This window comes from Panthera tigris, chromosome F3 (assembly GCF_018350195.1).
Source record: "Panthera tigris isolate Pti1 chromosome F3, P.tigris_Pti1_mat1.1, whole genome shotgun sequence".
Classification (NCBI taxonomy): Eukaryota; Metazoa; Chordata; class Mammalia; order Carnivora; family Felidae; genus Panthera; species Panthera tigris.
In genome coordinates this window covers 3455807-3474131 of record NC_056678.1, presented here as the reverse complement: position 1 = coordinate 3474131, position 18325 = coordinate 3455807, and the positions used below count along the sequence as shown (strand labels likewise).

The 18325-nt window shown below is 45.3% G+C and overlaps 1 protein-coding gene across 3 annotated transcripts in view; it reads left to right on the top strand.

The window, feature by feature from the left end:
- Positions 1 to 18325, top strand: part of CDC42BPA (CDC42 binding protein kinase alpha) — a 318266-nt gene that overhangs the window by 160665 nt on the left and 139276 nt on the right. For all 3 annotated transcript variants that reach the window (XM_042976800.1, XM_042976799.1, XM_042976798.1), the window contains exons 9-11: positions 1724 to 1803; positions 3740 to 3906; positions 17932 to 18054. In XM_042976800.1, coding sequence (XP_042832734.1) covers positions 1724 to 1803; positions 3740 to 3906; positions 17932 to 18054 — 370 coding nt within the window. The remainder of the gene's footprint in view (positions 1 to 1723; positions 1804 to 3739; positions 3907 to 17931; positions 18055 to 18325) is intronic.

Genomic DNA, 18325 nt, shown 5'->3' with positions numbered 1-18325 from the left:
GGGCTTGACAAATCACCCGGGGTAAATAAATTGAGAAGAATTTATTCATAAGAACCTGAGCTTTGGTTAACAAGCGCCCCCACAGCCTTCCATCAGCTTGGTTGGGGCCGTCAAACGTTGGCAGGAAGCTGCTTCTGCTGATGCCATTGGGAGAGCTGCCCATGCCCGGTGGTGGTGCCTTGAGAGATAGCAAAGTTGTGGGGAAAGAAGGGGGTGGAAATCTACGGCCTGCCTGTCCTGAGGTCCCGGCCTTACCTGGGGTGGTGGCAGACCGACAGGGTAGCCAGGCCTTCAACCACCTGGGGCTTACGGGCCTGTTAGGTCCTCAACCCCTTCTCCAAACCTTTAGGTTACATAGGTGCAATTTAGGACAAGAAGAATGCACGATTTTATGGTTTTTGTCTGGTTAGTCTTTTTTTTTTTTTTTTTTTTTTTTTAGTTTATTTTGAGAGAGAGAGAGGGAGAGGGAGAGAGAACACAAGTGGGGGAGGGGCAGAGAGAGGGTGAGAGAAAGAGAGAGAGCGAGAGAGAGAGAGAGAGAGGGAGAGAGAATCCCAAGCAGGCTCCACACCATCAGTGTGGAGCCCAGATGTGGAGCTCGAACTCACAGAACCGTGAGATCATGACCCCAGCTGAAATCAAGAGTCGGCCACTTAACTGACTGAGCCACCCGGGGGCCCTGTCTTCTTAATTTGAACTTTATTTTTTATTCCACTGTTTTATTTCTTATGGTTTTAATTCTACACTAAGAATTTTTATATTAATTTTATGTCACTTTTCACTGTTCAGTAAGTAGCATATGCAAGGCAGTTAAGAACTTCTTATGCTTCCCTCTCTGGGCTTTCCTCATCAGTTTCTTTCTTATTATAGGAGTTGTATTTACCATTAACAGAAATTTGAGTCCTTCCAAATTCGATATGTGGTACAGTCGATTCTGATCATGGTAGTTACATGTTCAACTAGGTTTCTGTGTCCCCTGTGTTAGTGAACCGGGGAAACTCCTAGGGGAAACTCACGGTTAGGTTCTTGTGAGCCTCTGGTCTTTTGATCAGCCAGTCAATACATAACCTTGTTTTATGTATGTTTCTATTTAAAGTCACTTTATTTCATGTATACTGTTGATTGATGAAGTTCGAATTCACAGCCAGCGGCCATGTAACTCGCGCCCGAACAGAGCTTGTCTAACACACGGACTTCTTCATAGGGCACGCCACAGCCGCCTTGCTTAGGAGGGCCGGGTGGCTCTTGGGCCCTGTGCCTGCAGGGCAGAAAACTGTGAAAGACATGGCACACGTAGGCCCCGGAAAGAGCACGGGTTGGTAGTATCTCAGCTGACCCAGGAAGGCAGAACGCCTCCCTGTCCAGTCGCAGCTGCGAACGTAGGCCCCGGGCAGCTCGGTTTTGTTTGTTTGTTTCTCTGTATACGTCCCTGAGCGAGTGCAGAAGGACTGTGAGTATCGATTTCGAGTCACAAATAATTCTTAGCGATGAGGCGGATCGGCAGGTATGAATATGTGATTAATGACTGGACCCTCGGCGTCAGCCTTTCAGTCTCGATTTTCATTTTTATTAGAATGTTATCGTATGTCACTATGCATCTGCACCAGACCAGATCGGGGTTTCTAAATCCGACGGGCCCGTATTTCCGCTTGACGTCTAATATGTGGATCGGCCTGCAGGTCACAGTCGCTTATTTCTTACCAGATGTTTTCTCGTCCCTTAGGAAACGATGCCCCCCCCCACACATACCGCCTTTTCTGGCCACCACCTGCCGTTTGTTGGTTTCACATACACTAGTAGCTGGTAAGTTTGAAAAGTTAACATACTTTGGACAGCTTAAAGCCCATTAAAATGAACTGAGGTTTTAAAATCTGTACAAGAAAGCCTTGAAAAAAAAACAAAAAATTTCAATACAGGATGAAGCTACTGCTGGAAAAAGTTAAACACACGAGGACTTTAAGTGATTTTGGAGGAGAAAGAAGGACAGTAGAGCTCAGAATCTTACTCTTAGCCACGGGGCACCAACTGGAAGAGTCCCTTGCTCTTGAGCAAATACACCCCGTGTGCCAGGCAGGCCCCGTCACCTTGGCCGTCTTCTCACGGGCCACCACTCCGCTGCCCGCTGCCCGTTCCTCCCTACCCGGCTTAGGCTGAGTGCGATTGTAATCGCTCGTGTGCCCCGTGACTCCTCGGCCGCCTCTTGCTCTGTCACATGGTTTCGCTAAGGTGACATCATCCTTACAGTCCCCGTTTCTGCCCGCACCTGTGCCGCTCAGGGTCCAGAGAAAAACACCTGACCGCTCTTGCTGGTCCTTCCTTAAGTTCATGGTTACCAACCTCCCGCGCCCCTCTTGCTGCCTGGAAAGTGCGCCGTGTTACCCTCCGTGCCCATTCTTCCGCTCCCCCGGCTAACTGTTTCGTGCTTTGTACTTTCCTCTGAAACCTCTGTCGCCGTGCTCTCACCTCGCAGTCTCGCCTCCTCTTTCACGGAGAGGTTGCGGCGGGTGGTTTCCACACGCTCCTTCACACGTGGACCACCTGCCTCCCTCTGGCCCCGGGCTCTCGTCTGTGTGGATGAACTGGGGGGGTTTCCGGGGCGCTTGCCTGGCCGCCTCTCACCTCTCTGGCCACTCCTCTGTCTCTGGCCCTGTGCCCCAGCGCTTAGTCTTGGGACCTTTTCCGCTTACGCTCTGGCACACTGCCAGAAGTTTGCTGGTGTGTCCCCGGCAGAGACCTCTCCACTCTCTCCTACTTAGAATCTCTCAACCACCCGCTTCACGTGTTTCTAACGTTGTCTCTTGGATTTCTCTGAACGCGTCTGGTCCTGCCAGAAGTCACAGCGTATCGCCCCTCCGTTCAGGACCAGCGCCCACTGTCCTCCCAAGCCCAGTGCCTTCGTATCTTAATCCAAACCAAACTTCTCACAAGGCCCTGCACCACTGGCTTCCTTTATCTTTCTGTCTCCCCCTACTCTCGACCTTCCTTACTCGACTCCAGCCACACACATCTCCTTTCCGGCCTGTGAATGTGCCAGACACGCTCTCGCCTCAGAGCTTTTGCACTTCTGTTCCATCTGCCTGGAATGCTGTTTCCCCTGTGGCTCCCTTGGCTGGTCCCCTTCCTTGCTCTGGACTTTCTTCCGAGTTCCTTTCTGAGTGATAGCTGCCTGGCCATTTTGTCTAGATTTTTATTTCCTCCCCATTAATACTCGACAACCCCCCCCCAACACACCCCTTCCCTGCTTTGTCTCTTAGCAGTCAGCTCTAATGCCCTGAAGATTTTACTCATTTATCTGGTTTGTTTCTGTCCCTGGAAGCCAAGCTCTTCATGGGCAAGTGTCTCTTTTGCTCGCTGTTGAATGTCCAGCACTTTACATATTTTTAGCTAAGTATTGAATTAAAGAAAGCATTCACTTTTGCATCCAAATTTTGATAGCGAGGACATGATGTGTGCATTGGACTATGATTTCACTTGGGTGGTCACCTTGTTTTCAGCAAACTTCATTTTACGATTTGTGGTTATTAAAATTCAAGATAAGTGGGACGATTTTTCACTTAAAAATTCTTCTAAAAAGTCATTTGTGTTGAGTTGTGCAAAAAATGTGTTTTACAGTCACTGCAGAGATGGCCAACTGTAATTAGCTATTTAAATCCATGTTTTAAATGGACAGTTTCAAAAGGCTCTTTTTTCCTTCAGACTTTCTGTTTCTGTGTGAACTCACCTTGTTTTGTCTCCGCAGTGTTCTTTCTGATCGGAGCTGTTTACGAGTGACAGCCGGGCCCGCTTCACTCGACCTGGATGTCAATGTTCAGAGGACTCTGGACAACAACTTGGCCACGGAAGCTTATGAGAGAAGAATTAAGCGCCTTGAGCAGGAAAAACTTGAACTTAGCAGAAAGCTTCAAGGTAAATATGTTTTAAAGATGGTATTTTTTCCCTTTTTTGAATTGGACTCACAGTTTTAGGAACTGGGTATTGTAAGCGTTGTTTTATCTTGAAAAGAAATTTATTTTATGAGGTGGAAAAAATCCAATGGAAGAAAGTCACACAGAATACAGTATGATACCATTTACATAAACTCATGACATTAACAGTAAACTGCAAAACAGCCCTTGTTCCCCCGCGGGTGCGTATGTGTGCACATAGACACATCTGGGGACAAGGAGCCCTTCGCATCCTAGCGTACCGCTCGGTGTGCCTACCATATTTCCTTATCCTAAAAAGTTCCGCTTCCTAGCACACTTTCTCTGTGACATCGCTCCTGTCCTCATACTTGGTGATTTTGTTCTTTCTGTCTTTCTGTCTTTCTGTCTTTCTGTCTTTGTCTTTCTGTCTTTCTATCTGTCTATCTATTTTAAGTTTATGTATTTATTTTGAGAAAGAGAGAATGTGAGCAGGGGTGGGACGGAGAGAGAAGGAGAGAGAGAATCCCACGTAGAAGCCCATGCAGGGTTCAAACTCACGAACTGTGAGATCATGACCTGAGCCAACACCAGGAGTCAGATGCGTAACTGACTGAGCCACCCAGGCGCCCCAAATACTGGGTGACCTTAAAATGCATGTTGGCAGACCTCTTTAATATTCCGACTTCTTGGTCTCTTGATTGTTCACGTCCAATGATCTTGTCCTCCGCCCGATCTCATCCACTCCAGTCTTGAGACTCTGGCTGCTAAAATCTTTATTAATCTTCATTTCAAGCAGACCCTGCATGATCTCCTGTTCACGCCGGTCTGGTGAACCCCCTTTGGTGCCTCCAGTATGCCTTCAGTCCCATCGTTACCAACAAGCCTGTCGCCTTGCCCCGTGGTCAGTCCTAGCCCCCTCATGGGGACCCCCACCTCTGTTGCTCCCTCTTCTATGTGTCCCTCCTTTGCCAGGACCCCAGCTCTGGTTTAAATGCATTATGTCTGCTCCTGTGTGGTCGACGGTAACGTACCGGGGACACGTGGTGTGCTGACTGATCCCACTTTGAATTCACGAGCGCTGATGTCAAGCTGACTCTTGGCGAACACTGCCCGGTCTTCGCACCTGTCCGCATTTGACCCACCGGACCACGCCCCCTCCTGAGAGCTCTTTCTTTGGGCTTCCGGGACGCTCGAATCTCCTGGTTTTCTATTGAGCCAGTGATTCCCAGTCTCGCTCCCTGATTTCTGCCCGGCGCTCTGACCTCCGAATGCCAGGGTCCTCCCAAGTACCCCATGAGCCGAGGCGCCCAGAACTGCAGCCTCCGAGGCATCTGGAAGCCCTGTCATTCTGTCACAGCTCACATCCTGCCGCCAGCGAGTCTGGCGGCTCTGCTGTCACCGAGGATCCCGACTCTGGGCATCGCTCGCTGCACGGCCCCCTCCCTGTTCGCATCACCACCGCTGCCCCCTGCCTTCCGTGACAGCCTTCTCGCTGGTTCCCCCACCTTCCGCGCCCCTCCTCCCCCACCTTCCCGATCCGTTTCCAACACAACAGCCAAGCAATCCTCTTAGAGCACAGTTTAGACCATTTTACCTCACGGCCTCTTCTCCACCCCGGGGGTTTTCCATCTCACTCACTGTAACAGCCAGGCTCGCTGTCTGTGCCCGGCTTCTTCCTGCCTTTCTGACTTCACCTCCTAGGCCCCCCCCACCCCCCACCGCCCCATCCTTCTTTCTGCCTCTAGCCACCCTGGGCTCCTTGGCTGTTCTTCTCACAGCTTGGCACATCCCCACCTCAGGGCCCTGGCATTAGCTGTTGCCCTGCCTGACGTTGTCTTTCTTTGGTGTTCATATGGTTCATTCCCTTACCTCCTTCACGTTTCTACCTGAATGTTACCTTTAAATGAGGCCTTTCCTGACTGCACTATTTGAAACCTAGTCTTTTTTTTTTTTTTTTTTTTTTTTTTTTTAATGTTTGTTTGTTTTTGAGAGAGAGAGTGTGTGAGCAGGGGAGGGGCAGAGAGAGAGAGAAGGAGACACAGAATCCGAAGCAGGCTTCAGTCTCCGAGCTGTCAGCACAGAGCCCAACGCGGGGCTCGAACCCAGGAACCGTGAGATCATGACCTGAGCCGAAGTCAGACGCTTAACTGACTGAGCCACCCAGGCGCCCCTGAAAGCTAATCTTGCTTTATCTTCAGCATTCACTATCCCTCTTCCCTGCCTTATTTTCTCCAAAATAAAGGACGTAACATACAATTTATTTTACTTAACTCCTTTTGTGAATGAAGGAATATAATCAAAAAGCTTGTAACTCTTAAGAGAGAAAGAATCAAGTTTTTGCAATAATAAAATTTCACTATTATATTTTTAGAGGCCCAGTAGAGAAAAACACTCCCCAGACATCAATAAAACAGACTGCTTTTATTTTTTCAATAAGTTGCCAAGATCTCTGCATGTGGATTAATTCCTCTTTATCGTGCAAGTTGTCTTGACATTCTAATAAATATATTTGCCGCATATCATTGTGTAAATTTAAGACGTCCAACTTACTAATTTGATACATTTATCTGTTGTAACGAGATTGCTGTCGTAGGACCGTTTAGTGCCTTCTCCCATGTCACATAATTACAGTGCAGCTCGGCTGTCTGTATTAACCACTCTGCTCCGTAGGTCTTTATGATTTATCTACTACTTGTTGTGAGTTTGTACCGTGAAATGACATCCCCCCACCCCTGCCCCGTCCCCGGTAACCAGTTTTACTCTTTGTTGTTCTATGAGCTTGACTTTTTCGGATCTCACACAGAAGTGATGTCATACAGCGTGGGTCCTTCTCCACCTGACTGCTTCACTCCGTGCAGTGCGCTCAGGGTCCGTCCATGTTGTCACACACGGCAGGACGTTTCCTTTCTCGTGGCCGAGTAATACTCCATTGTGTACATATGCCCCATCGTTTTTAATCCGTTCATCCACCGATGCACTTTAGCTTGTTTCCACGTCTTGATTACTTGCAAAAATTTTCTCCCATTCTGTAAGTCGCCTTTTCATTATAGTAATTGTTTCTTTTGCTTTACGGAAGCTTCCGTGTTTGGGACAGTCCCATTTGTTAGTTTTTGTGTCTGTTGCGCGTGCTTTTGGTGTCATATGCAGAAAACCATTGCCAGGACCAGTGTCCAGGAGCTTCTTCTCTGTTCTCTTCTAGAAGACTTCTAGAAGTCTTATGCTGTCAGGTCTTTATGTTTAAGTCTTTGATCTATTTTGAGTTAATTTTTGTGAGTGGTGCAAGAGGGGCCCACTCTCGTTGTTCTGCACGTTTCCCCAGCACCATTTGTTGAAGAGACTGTCCTTTCCCCATTGGGTGTCCTTGGCTCCCTTGCAGAATTAGTTGACCGTGTTTGCCACAATTTGATCGCAGGCTCTGTTTCGTTCTGTTGCTCTGCGTGTCTGCGTTTAGGCCCGTAATGTATTGTTTTTATTATCGTAGCTTTGTAGTGTGGTTTGAAAGTAGGAAGCGTGATACCTCTGACTTTGTTCTTTTTGTCAGGATCCCTCTGTCTGTGCAGTGTCTTTAGTGATGCCACAGCAGAGTTTAGGATTGTTTCTTCTGTTTCTGTGAAGAATCCCTTTGGTGTTTTGATGGATATTATGTTAAATCTGTACATGGCTTTGGGTAGCGTAAACATTCTAACAGTATTAATACTTGTGATCTATGAATGTGCAATGTCTTTCCAGTTGTTTGTGTCGTCTTCTGTTTCTCAGGAAACTCTTACAGTTTCCATTGTACAGATCTTGTCCTTGGTTAAAAGCGTTCCTGAGTAGTTTATTGCTTTTGATGCTGTTGTGAATGGGATGGTTTTCTTTACTTCTTTTTCAAATGTCTCATCATTACTGTAAAGGAATACAACAGGTTTATGTGTTGATTTTGCATCCTGCAACTTTGCTGAAATTGTTGATTAGTTCCAACTGTTATCTGGGTTTGCTCTTAGGGATTTTCTATATGTAAAATCATGTCAACAAATAGTAACAGTTTTACTTTTCTCTTTCTGATTTGCATGCCTTTTATTTCTTTGTCTTGCCTGATTGCTCTGGCTAGCACTTCCAGGACTATATTGAATAGGAGTAGAGAGAGTGGACATCCTTGTCCTCTTCCTGACCTTAGAGGAAAAGCTCTCAGTTTTTCTCCATTGAGTATAATGCTAGTTGTCACTTTGTTGTAAATGGCCCTATTTTGTTATGTTCCTTCAGTATCCAGTCTGTTAAGGTTTTTTATCACGAAAGGATGTTGCGTTTTGTCAGATGCTTTTTCTGTGTCTGTTGAGATGAGTGTGTGATTTTTATCTTTTATTGAGGTGATCTATGACATTTATTGATTTGCATATGTTTGACCACCCTTGCATCCCAGAGATAAATCGCACTTTGTCATGATATATAATCCTATGACTGTGTTCTTGACTTTGGCTTGCTAATATTTTGTTGAGAATTTTTACATCTATATTCATCAGAGATATTGGTCTATAGTTTTTTGTGGTCTTTTCTGGTTTTGGTATTAAGGCCTTCTAGAAAGAACTTGGAAATATTCCCTCCTCCTCATTATTTTGAAGAGTTTGAGGAAGATTGTTAGTTTTTCTTAAATGTTCGGTAGAATTCACCAGTGAAGCTGTCAGTTCCTAGAGATTTCTGTGTTGGGAGGTTTTTGTTTACTGATTCAATCACATTATTCGTTACTGGTCTGTTCAGACTTTCTCTTTCTTCCTGAGTCAGTCTTGGTAGGTTGTGTGTTTCTAGAAATGTATCCATCTCTTCTGGTTGTGTAATATCCTGGCCTATAATTGTTCATAGTATATGATCCTATATATTTCTGTCGTTTTAGTTGTAATGTCTCTTTCATTTCTTCCTCTTTTTTGGGGGGGGGGATTTTTTTTCTAATTTTTTTAATGTTTATTTATTTTTGAGAGAGAGAGAGCCAGGGAGGGGCAGAGAGAGAGAGAAGGAGACACAGAATCTGAGGCAGGCTCCAGGCTCTGAGCTGTCAGCACAGAGCCCCATGCAGGGCTCGAACCCACTAACCGTGAGATCATGACCTGAGCTGAAGTCAGACACTTAACCAGCTGAGCCACCCAGGCACCCCAAGATGTTTGTTTATTTTTGAGAGAAAGAGTAAGCAGGGAGGGGCACCTGGATGGCTCAGTTGGTTGGGCATCCGACTTCGGCTCAGGTCATGGTCTCATCTGTGGGTTTGAGCCCCGTGTTGGGCTTTGCGCCGACAGCTCAGAGCTGGAACCTGCTTGGGATTCTGTATCTCCCTCTCTCTGCCCCTCCCCTGCTCATGCCTGCCTCCCTCCCTCCCTCCCTCCCTCCCTCTCTCTCTCTCTCTCAAGAGTGGATAGACATTTAAAAAAAAAAAGAGAGAGCAAGCAGGGAAAGGGCGGGGGGAGGGGGGGGCGGGAACAGAGGATCCAAAGCAGGCCCTGTGCTTATAGCAGGGAGCCCTTTGCGGGTCTCAAATTCATAAACTGTGAGATCATGACCTGAGCTGAAGTCAGACACTTAACCGCCTGAGCCACCCGGGCGCCCCATCTCTTTAATTTTATTTGAGTCTCCTCTTTTTTTCTTAGTGTAGATAAAGGTTTGTCTGTGTAGTTTATTTTTTCAAAGAACCAGCTCTTAGTTTCTCCAATCCTTTCTGCTATTTTTCTGGTCTCTATTTCATTTGTTTCTGCTCTGAACCTTATTTTTGCCTCCCACTTGCTAACTTTGGACTTAATTTGTTCTTCTTTTTTTAGTTCCTTGAAGTGTAAATTAGGTTATTTGAAATCTCTCTATTAATATGGTCATTTTTTGCTATCAGCTTTCAGAGAACAAACTGAGGGTTGCTGGAGGGGAGGTGGGTGGGGGATGGGCTAGATGGGTGGTGGGTGTTACGGAGCACACGTGTTGTGATGAGCACTGGGTGTTGTATGTGAGTGATGAGCCACTGAAATCTTTTCCGGAAACTAATACTGCACAGTACATTCACTGCATAGAATGTCAGTAAACTTTTTTAAAGAAAAAAAAAAACTTCCTCTTTGGACTGCTTTACTCCATCGATTCCACAAATCTGATATGTTTGTATTTTCGTTTTCAGTTGTCTTGAGAAAATTTTTTATTTCTTTTCTGATTTCTTCTTTGACCCCGTGGTTGTTTAGAATCATTTAATTTTCACATATTTGTAGTTCTTCTCGCCTTCCTCTTGTTGATTTCTAATTTCATACCATTGTGATCAGAAAAGATGGTATAATTTCTTTTTAAATTTTCTGATATTTGTTTTATGTCCTGTCATGTGATCTGTCCTGGAGCCTGTCCTGCTATCACTTAAGAATGTGTATTCTGCTTCTGTTGGATGGAATGTTCTGTAATGTCTGTTAAGTCCCTTTGTTCTAAAGTAGGGTTCGATTGCAACATTTCCTTGCTGATTTTGTGTCTGGACCATTTATCCATTGTTAATAGTGGGGTATTGAAGTCCCCTACTATTATTGTATCGTCTCTTTCTTCCTTAAGATCTGTTAGTACTTGCTTAATATGTTTCGGTACTTGGGTGTTGGGAGTGTATATAGTTACAGTTATATCTTCTTTTTAAAAAATCTATTTATTTTGAGAAAGAGAAAGAATGTGAGTGGTGGGGGAGGGGCAGAGAGAGGGAGAGAGAATCCCAAGCAGGCTCCATGCTGTCAGCTCAGAGCCCCATGTGGGGCTCAATCCAACCAAGAGATCATGACCTGAGCCGAAATCAAGAGTTGGACACTTAACCCACTGAGACACCCAGGTGCCCCAGATTATTATATCTTCTTAACGTATTGACCCCTTTGTTTTTCTACAATGACCTTTGTCTTGTTACCATTTCTGGCTTGAAGTCTCTCTTGTTTGATAGAAGTATGGCTATTCCCACTTTGTTTTGGTTTTTGCTTGCTTGGAGTATTATCTTCCCTCCCTTCGCTTGGAGCCTGTGTGTATCTTCAGAACTGATAGGTCTCCTTTAGGCAGCATATATACTTGGGTCTTGTTTGTTTGTTTCTGAAATCCTTCCCCCTGCTCCATACCTTCTTGTTGGTGAGTGCGATCCAATTATTTTTAGGGTGATTATTGATTTGTAAGCACTCACTACTGCCATTTTCTCTCTTGCCTTCTGGTTATTTTGTCTCTCCGTTGTTTCCTTTAACTTCTCCTTCTGTCTGCCTTTGCCAGTTGGTGGTTTTCCATGGTGATTGGCTCCTTCCTGTTTTAATCTTTTGTGCCTCTGCTCTAGATTTTTGTCATGTGGTGACCATGAGGTTAACATAAAATGTCTCGTAGATAAAATAGTCCTGTCTCTGATGATAGCAGCTTCATTCACATATAAAGATTCCATCCTTTTATGCCTTCCCTTTTATACTTTTGGTATCACGAGTTTTCTCTTCTTATTCTGTGAATTTGTTATCAAATTGTAGTAGCTAGGGGCGCCTGGGTGGCCCAGTCGTTAAGCATCTGACTTCGGCTCAGGTCATGATCTTAGGGTTTGTGAGTCTGAGCCCCACGTCGGGCTCTGTGCTCACAGCTCAGAGCCTGGAGCCTGCTTCGGATTCTGTGTCCCCCCTCTCTCTCTCTGCCTCTCCCCCACTCACATTTTGTCCCTCTCTCTCTCTCAAAAATACATAAACTCTAAAAAGTAAAATTGTAGTAGCTATAGTTACTTTAAATGCTCCTTTCCTTTAACATTTATGCTATCCTTAAGTATGTGACACACTATTCTGAAATAGGGTTACAGTTTTCTAGTTCTGAATGTCTGTCATCTGAATCAGAATTTTATGTGCTTTCATTTTCCATTTTTTTTTTAATTTTTTTACGTTTATTTATTTTTGAGAGATAGAGCATAAGCAGGGGAGGGGCAGAGAGAGAGGGAGACACAGAATCCGAAGCAGGCTTCAGGCTCTGAGCGGTCTGCACAGAGCCCAAGATGGGGCGCGAACTCACAAACTGAAATCATGACCTGAGCCGAAGTTGGACGCTCAACAGCCTGAGCCACCCAGGCACCCCTTGTTTCAGTCTTAAGAGCTCCTTTCAACATTTCTTGAAGGCAGGTCTGTGGTGGTGAGCTACCTTAGCTATTGTTTTTTTGGAAAGCCTTTATCTCTCCTTCATATCAGAAGGATAACTTTGCTGGATAGAATATTCTTGGCTGGTGGTTTTTATCTGTCAGTACTTTGGATATGTCATCCTACTCTCTCCTGCTCTGTGGTTTCTGCCGAGAAATCTGTTGATAGCCTAATGGGTGTAAATCACATCCCTTTTCCCCCTGGGTGCTTTAAAAATTTTTTTTACCATTGATGGGGCTCCTGGGTGACTCAGTTGGTTAAATGTCTGACTCTTGATTTCGGCTCATGATCTCATGGTTCATGAGATTGGGTTGTGCACTGACAGTACAGAGCATGCTTGGGATTCTCTGTCTCCTTCTTTCTCTGCCCCTTCCCTGCTCGCATGCATGTTCATTCTCTCTCTCTCTCTCTCTCTTTCTCTGTCTCAAAAGAAACTTTAAAAAAATTCTTTACCATTGACTCTTGACAGTTTCATTATAAGGTGTGTTAGTGAAGATCTTTTTTCATTGAGATAGTAATGTGTCCTATTCAGCTGCGTGGACTTTTATGCCCAGTTCTTCCAGTTTGGGGAAGTTCTCAGCTATTTTTTCTTTAAATAAACCACCTCCCTGTGGTATCCTCATTTTCCTTAGGTTCGCTTGGCTGATAGAGTATGGTAACTCTTGTGGAGTTTCTTCACTTTTTAAAAATCTCAGATCTCTCTTCTCTTCCACCTGAATCATTTCTAGATTCCCCCCCTCCAAATCATGTATTCTCTTTGATCTGCTTCTTGATCTGCTCTGTTTTCAGTGCTTTTTAAAAAAAAATTTTTTTAACATTTATTTTTAGAAAGAGAGCGAGAGAGAGAGTGAGCATGAGCAGAGAGGAGGGGCAGAGGGAGAGAGAGGGAGAATCCAGGCAGGCTCCACGCTTAGTGCAGAGCTCGACACGGGGCTCAGTTCCACGACCCATGAGATGGTGACCTGAGCTGAAACCAAGAATCTGTGCTCAACCCACTGAGCCCCCCAGGTGCCCCCAGTGCTTGGTCACGCATTTTTCAGCCTCATATATTGAGTCCTTCAGCTTCAGAATTTTTGTTTGTGTTTTTCTCATAATTTCAGCCTCTTTTGTAAAGTACTCCTTCTGTTCGCTAATTTTATTCCTGAGTTTACTGAGTTGCCTTTCTGAGTTTTCTCATAGTTCATCATTGAATTTTTTCCTAACCGCCATTTTGAATTTTTTTATCTGTGAGAACACAATGCTTCATGTCTTTGAATTTACTTGCTGGAAAACAGTCCTTTCTTTTTGTGAAACCGTATCACTGTGGTTTTCTCATAGTGCGTCATGAAATGTACCTCTGTGGTCACAGTTGAAGTAGCAGACACCTTTCTTACTTAGGGAAGGTTTTGTCTCCTTGGATTCTAAGGGTTCAACAGGTTGTCATTCAGGAGCCTTTCTTTTGTTTTCCAGAAGGTGGTGCTGTAGCACAAGTTTTCGGTTTCTCCTAGAGCTCCCTCTAACCGGGAATTGAGCTAGGACAAGGCTGGCTTGCAGATTTCATTGGCTCAGCCTACCTCCGGGTTCAAGTATCACAAAGGGAGATCTAGAAAGAGCCAGGCTGGGGCTCTCTTCCTCACTCGGTAAAGTGTGGGCGATTCACTCTGCCCTTCAGCCTCCTACCCCGTGCCCTTTTCCTATTTGGCAAATGTGTTGATGGGGAGACTGGCCACGTATTTGAGACAGACTCTTCTCCTGAGGCAAGACTCTTGTTTCTCAAATACTCTAGTACCGGAGGAGATTTTAGTCTGCATTTTAGAAGCTCCTGACTTCCCACGCAGTCTCCAGATACAACAAAGACACCACGATGAAAATAGCAGCACATATTTAGGGATCTGGAGGTTTCCGAGTTGTTTCAGCAGCCCCACCCATTCTCCACAAGCTCTGGTGTGTTTTTCCTCCAGCATAATAGCGCTCCGTTTAGGGCAAGCTGGGGCCTAAGCCTGGCCACAGAACTGGGTGAAGTTCAGAAATCGGAGCCAGCTGCCAGTCTTCTCGCCTCAGAATGGCTGTTCCCTCCCTGTTTCATTGTCCTGCGTCCTCTCTGCTCTCTCAGATACTTGATTCTGTAAAAATAAGATTTTTGCAAGTTACATTCTTGGACTTTTTGCAGCAGGAGTGATGGAGCAATGACCTGGTGCTTCCTACTCCTTCCTGTTCTGAATGAGAAGATTGCTGTATAGGAGGCTTTGGGGATGTTTTAAATGATCTCACATGTTCTTAGGCAGTATCGTTCTGTGTGGGTGGTATCGTTTCACAAAGCAAACCCAGTGAAAATAAGACATCATGGTCTTTTGTATCAACGCGCGTTTCATGCAGTGGCACAGTTTACGTGTAAGCTACTCCATCCGTTTACCAGCTGTTTATTGAACACTGACGTCCCGGGAACTGTTCTGCACACGACTGGGGTGGGGGTGACGGTGAACAGAAAAAGAGGACAGTACTGGCCCTCGCGGCGCGTACCTTCTACTTTGAGGACACAGACGCAACATCAAATACAAAGCAGGGCCCATCAACTGCGAACAAGGAAGGTGGAGACCGTGAGATTTTTGTCAAGATGAAGACACCGCGTGAGATGGTCAGTTCACAGAAGACCGCGTGCTCTGGGGAAATGGTTTAGGACCGCCAGTCGTCGCCAGATGGTCAGTGTTAGCAGACGTGAGTGTCAGGTGACTGCGTTTCCTTCAGCCACTTTGTCAGCCTCTGTGACGGAAGCATGGAGTGGGAAGAGTCCCATTCGGCCGACACGGGCGCCTTCCAGGCCGTGTCACCGAGGAACGGAGGGCAGACAGGCCGAAGGTGGGTGTGCAGAGCAGTTCCTGTAGCGATGGACCACGGGATCTAACCTGGGCAAATGAGGAAGAAAAGAGAAAAAAAACGAATAATGTCAGGACAGTGGATTCGATCTCTCGGTGGGAACGAGGAATCAGTGAGGTGTCCCTCGAGTAAGTGCACTGTGGAGATAAGAGAGAGAGAGGCGTAGCTGCAGTCAAGGTCTTGGAGGCCGTGCGGTTACCGAGTCTCGGCCGGGCTTCCGGGAGCACTTCTCCGTGGGCCAGCCACCAGCAGAGGAGCAGTCCCGCTCTGTGACACGGGAGCCTGCTTCACGTTCTGTACGATGCTGAGCTTTCTTGGTCCCGTGCCTGTGTGAACACCACCGCCCCTGCCACCTGCACACATACGCATTTCTAGGTTCACGTGAGGCAGGAGCCGTGGGTCCCGGCTGTGACCCGCGGATCTGGCGGTGTAGCCAGAAAAAAGTCTCCCAGCTAGGTTGTTTTGGGCTGCAGGTCATAGACTTCTTAAATAATATGGATTTGTTATCTCAGGACGGCCCATTGCAGGGCCGATTTGGGGCTTAGCTTCCCTTTGATGTTCACGGCTTTCCCCTCCCGATTCTGCCGTACTGCCCAAGTCCCAGACCTCGTGTGCGCACACGTGCGGAGACCGAAAGAAGGTTCCTCTCCTTTCATCCATCTCTTACTCCACAGGAGATTAAAACTCTTCCAGGAAGCCCCTAGGGGACTTCTTCTCAAGGCACTGTGAGTTCTAACTAGGTCACATACCTAATTCTTAACCGCTACTCGGCACGTAGCGTGGGACTACCATGATTGATTCGAAGCGTCTTCTATCTTTGGCTGGTCCGCCTTGGAGCCTGATGCCGGAATGTGGTTCACAAGCAGTGAGAGGGGAATCGCTTCTAGGTAAAAAGCCCCAACAGTGTCTGCCTTGGGGGGTTTGTGTGCCAGAAAGCCAGAGTGTTGGGTGGATTGTCTATTTTGATGTGAGAGTTACTAGGAGTAATGAAAAGGGTCGTAATGGTAAGAAGCGCAGTGAACAATGTGTGAAATTGTTATTCAAAGAGAGAATAAGAATGGCTAATAGACAGGTAATGGGCGTTTTAGCAGACCGGAAGTGGAGTCTAGGAAGAAAAGTAGCTGTTACTAGTACCCCAGGGCTACTTTTAGATCTCCCTTCTCCTACTCCCAACTTCGGTGTCTTCTTAAACAAATAAGGGATGTTTCTTTAAAAATAAGAAATACCAAATATACCAATATTTACCATGTTTTGAACCCAAAAATAAACGTATAAGATGTACTCATTGGATGCAGAAGATCACGGTCGGATGCGCAATAGGTATATCTTACACCTTTAGTTCAAGTTAACAAATATTTATCGGCCACCGTGCATACAAAGATGATGATACTATTCTCTGTACAGATGGTGAAAATTAATTAGAAAACCCCCCTCCTTTGAAGGCCGCAATGTTTTGGAGCTTGTGTGTGTGTGTGTAAAATATAAGTAATATATATAAGTAATAATATGCCATAGAAATAATGTAAGTTACATAAAGCAGTATAAAATAACGTAACTGGTATAAAGCAATCAGTCATGATTTGTACTGACAGACGATTACGGTGAAGGAGGAGACTTACTATGGCCAACCCTCCATAAAATAGTGCTGCAACCGTTGTAGCACAGGGTGGTTTTGTTTCTGACATAAAATTCTTTCAAAGTTTGCGTTTTTTCCAGATCTTCTGCTAATATCTGGAAAAACACTTCAGTAGAGTTAACATTTCTTTGATACTTTGCATCTTCTGAGTAGAACCGCAAGATAAAGTAGTCTGTTTTAGCTAAATTGATGAGCCAGAGTCATACATAAAATCTGGAGGCTGGCATTTCTGTACATCGTATATACTCGACCCTTGAAACGGTGCAGCTTTGAACTGCGTGCTCCTGTGCACTTACTTCCTTTTTGATAAATACGGTATCATACTGTAAATGTGTTTTCTCTTCCTCATGATTTTCTCAGTAACATTTTCGTTTCTCTGGCTTACGTTATCGTAAGAATACAGTGTATAATGCACATAGATTACAAAATCTGTGTTAATCGGAAGTTTATGTTATTGGTTAGGCTTCTGATCACCAGGAGGCTATTAGTAGTTAAGTTTTCGGGGAGTCAAAGCTCATATACAGATTTTCGGGGTGCCTGGGTGGTTCAGTCAGTTAAGCGTCGGACTTTGGCTCTGGTCACACGATCTCATAGTCCGTGGGTTCGAACCCCGCGTCAGGCTCTGTGCTGGCAGCTCAGAGCCTGGAGCCTGCTTTGGATTCTGTGTCTCCCTCTCTCTCTCTGCCCCTCCCCTGCTCATGTTCTATCTCTCTCTCTCTCTCTCAAAAATAAATAAACATTTAAAAAATTTCAAAAAAAAAAAAAAAGTCATACACAGATTCTCAACTGCATGGGGGAGGATCAGTGCCCCAAACCCCCTGCATTTTTCAAGGTGAACTGGTGTTAACATCTCTAAACCTCCCTTCACACACCAGGCTGTTTTTAATGCATCATCTGACCCAGGAAGTTTTTGGGTTACCACATGATGACCCTTCTTGCCAGAATGAAAGGGACCTGAATGGGTTGACTTGCTGGTAAAGTGCACCTGCTGTGTTTGGTAGAAGGCCAGTCCTTTCCTACGTCTGTTATACTTTTAAAGACACATGTGTTGGAGTTTTGGGATTTAATTGTGATGTGTTTGCATGCTTTTTGAGTAGATGTTTTGATCAGTAGAATTATATATGGATTTCTCTAGAAAGAAATATTTTGGGGCGCCTGGGTGGTTCAGTTGGTTAAGCATCTGACTCTTCATTTCAGCTCAGGTCGTGATCTCACGGTTCATGAGTTCGAGCCCCGTGTTGAGCTCTGTGCTGACAGTGCAGAGCCTCCTTGGGATTCTGTCTCCCTCTCTCTCTGTCCCTCCCCTGCTCGCTTGGTCTCAGCATAAATAAATTAACATTAAAAAAAAGAAATATATTGCTGTTAGTTAAAAAAATTTTTTAATATGGCCATATTTCTCATTTTATCCTTTATTCTTTTTTTTTTTTTTTAGAGTCAACACAGACTGTTCAAGCGCTGCAGTATTCAACTGCTGACGGTCCACTCACGGCAAGCAAAGATTTAGAGATCAAAACCTTAAAAGAAGAAATTGAAAAACTAAGGAAACAAGTAAGAGGTAAATTTCTGTGATTCACTATTCATTCAGATTAGTAGGTTTAAAAAAAAAAAGGCTGTTTACACACACAATATATACTGAGTGCCTGTCTCATGTTACGTAATGTGAACTCTGCACCAGTAAGGGGAGAGCAAGTCAGAATGGTTTCTGCTTTCAAGGAACTCACATTTTGGTATGGGAAAAAATAGTTTCTGCAGTACATGAGAAACACGAGCATAGGTCCCTGGGGAGGATCAGGAGGGGCGCCTCACCGAGGTTCACGCGAACAAAG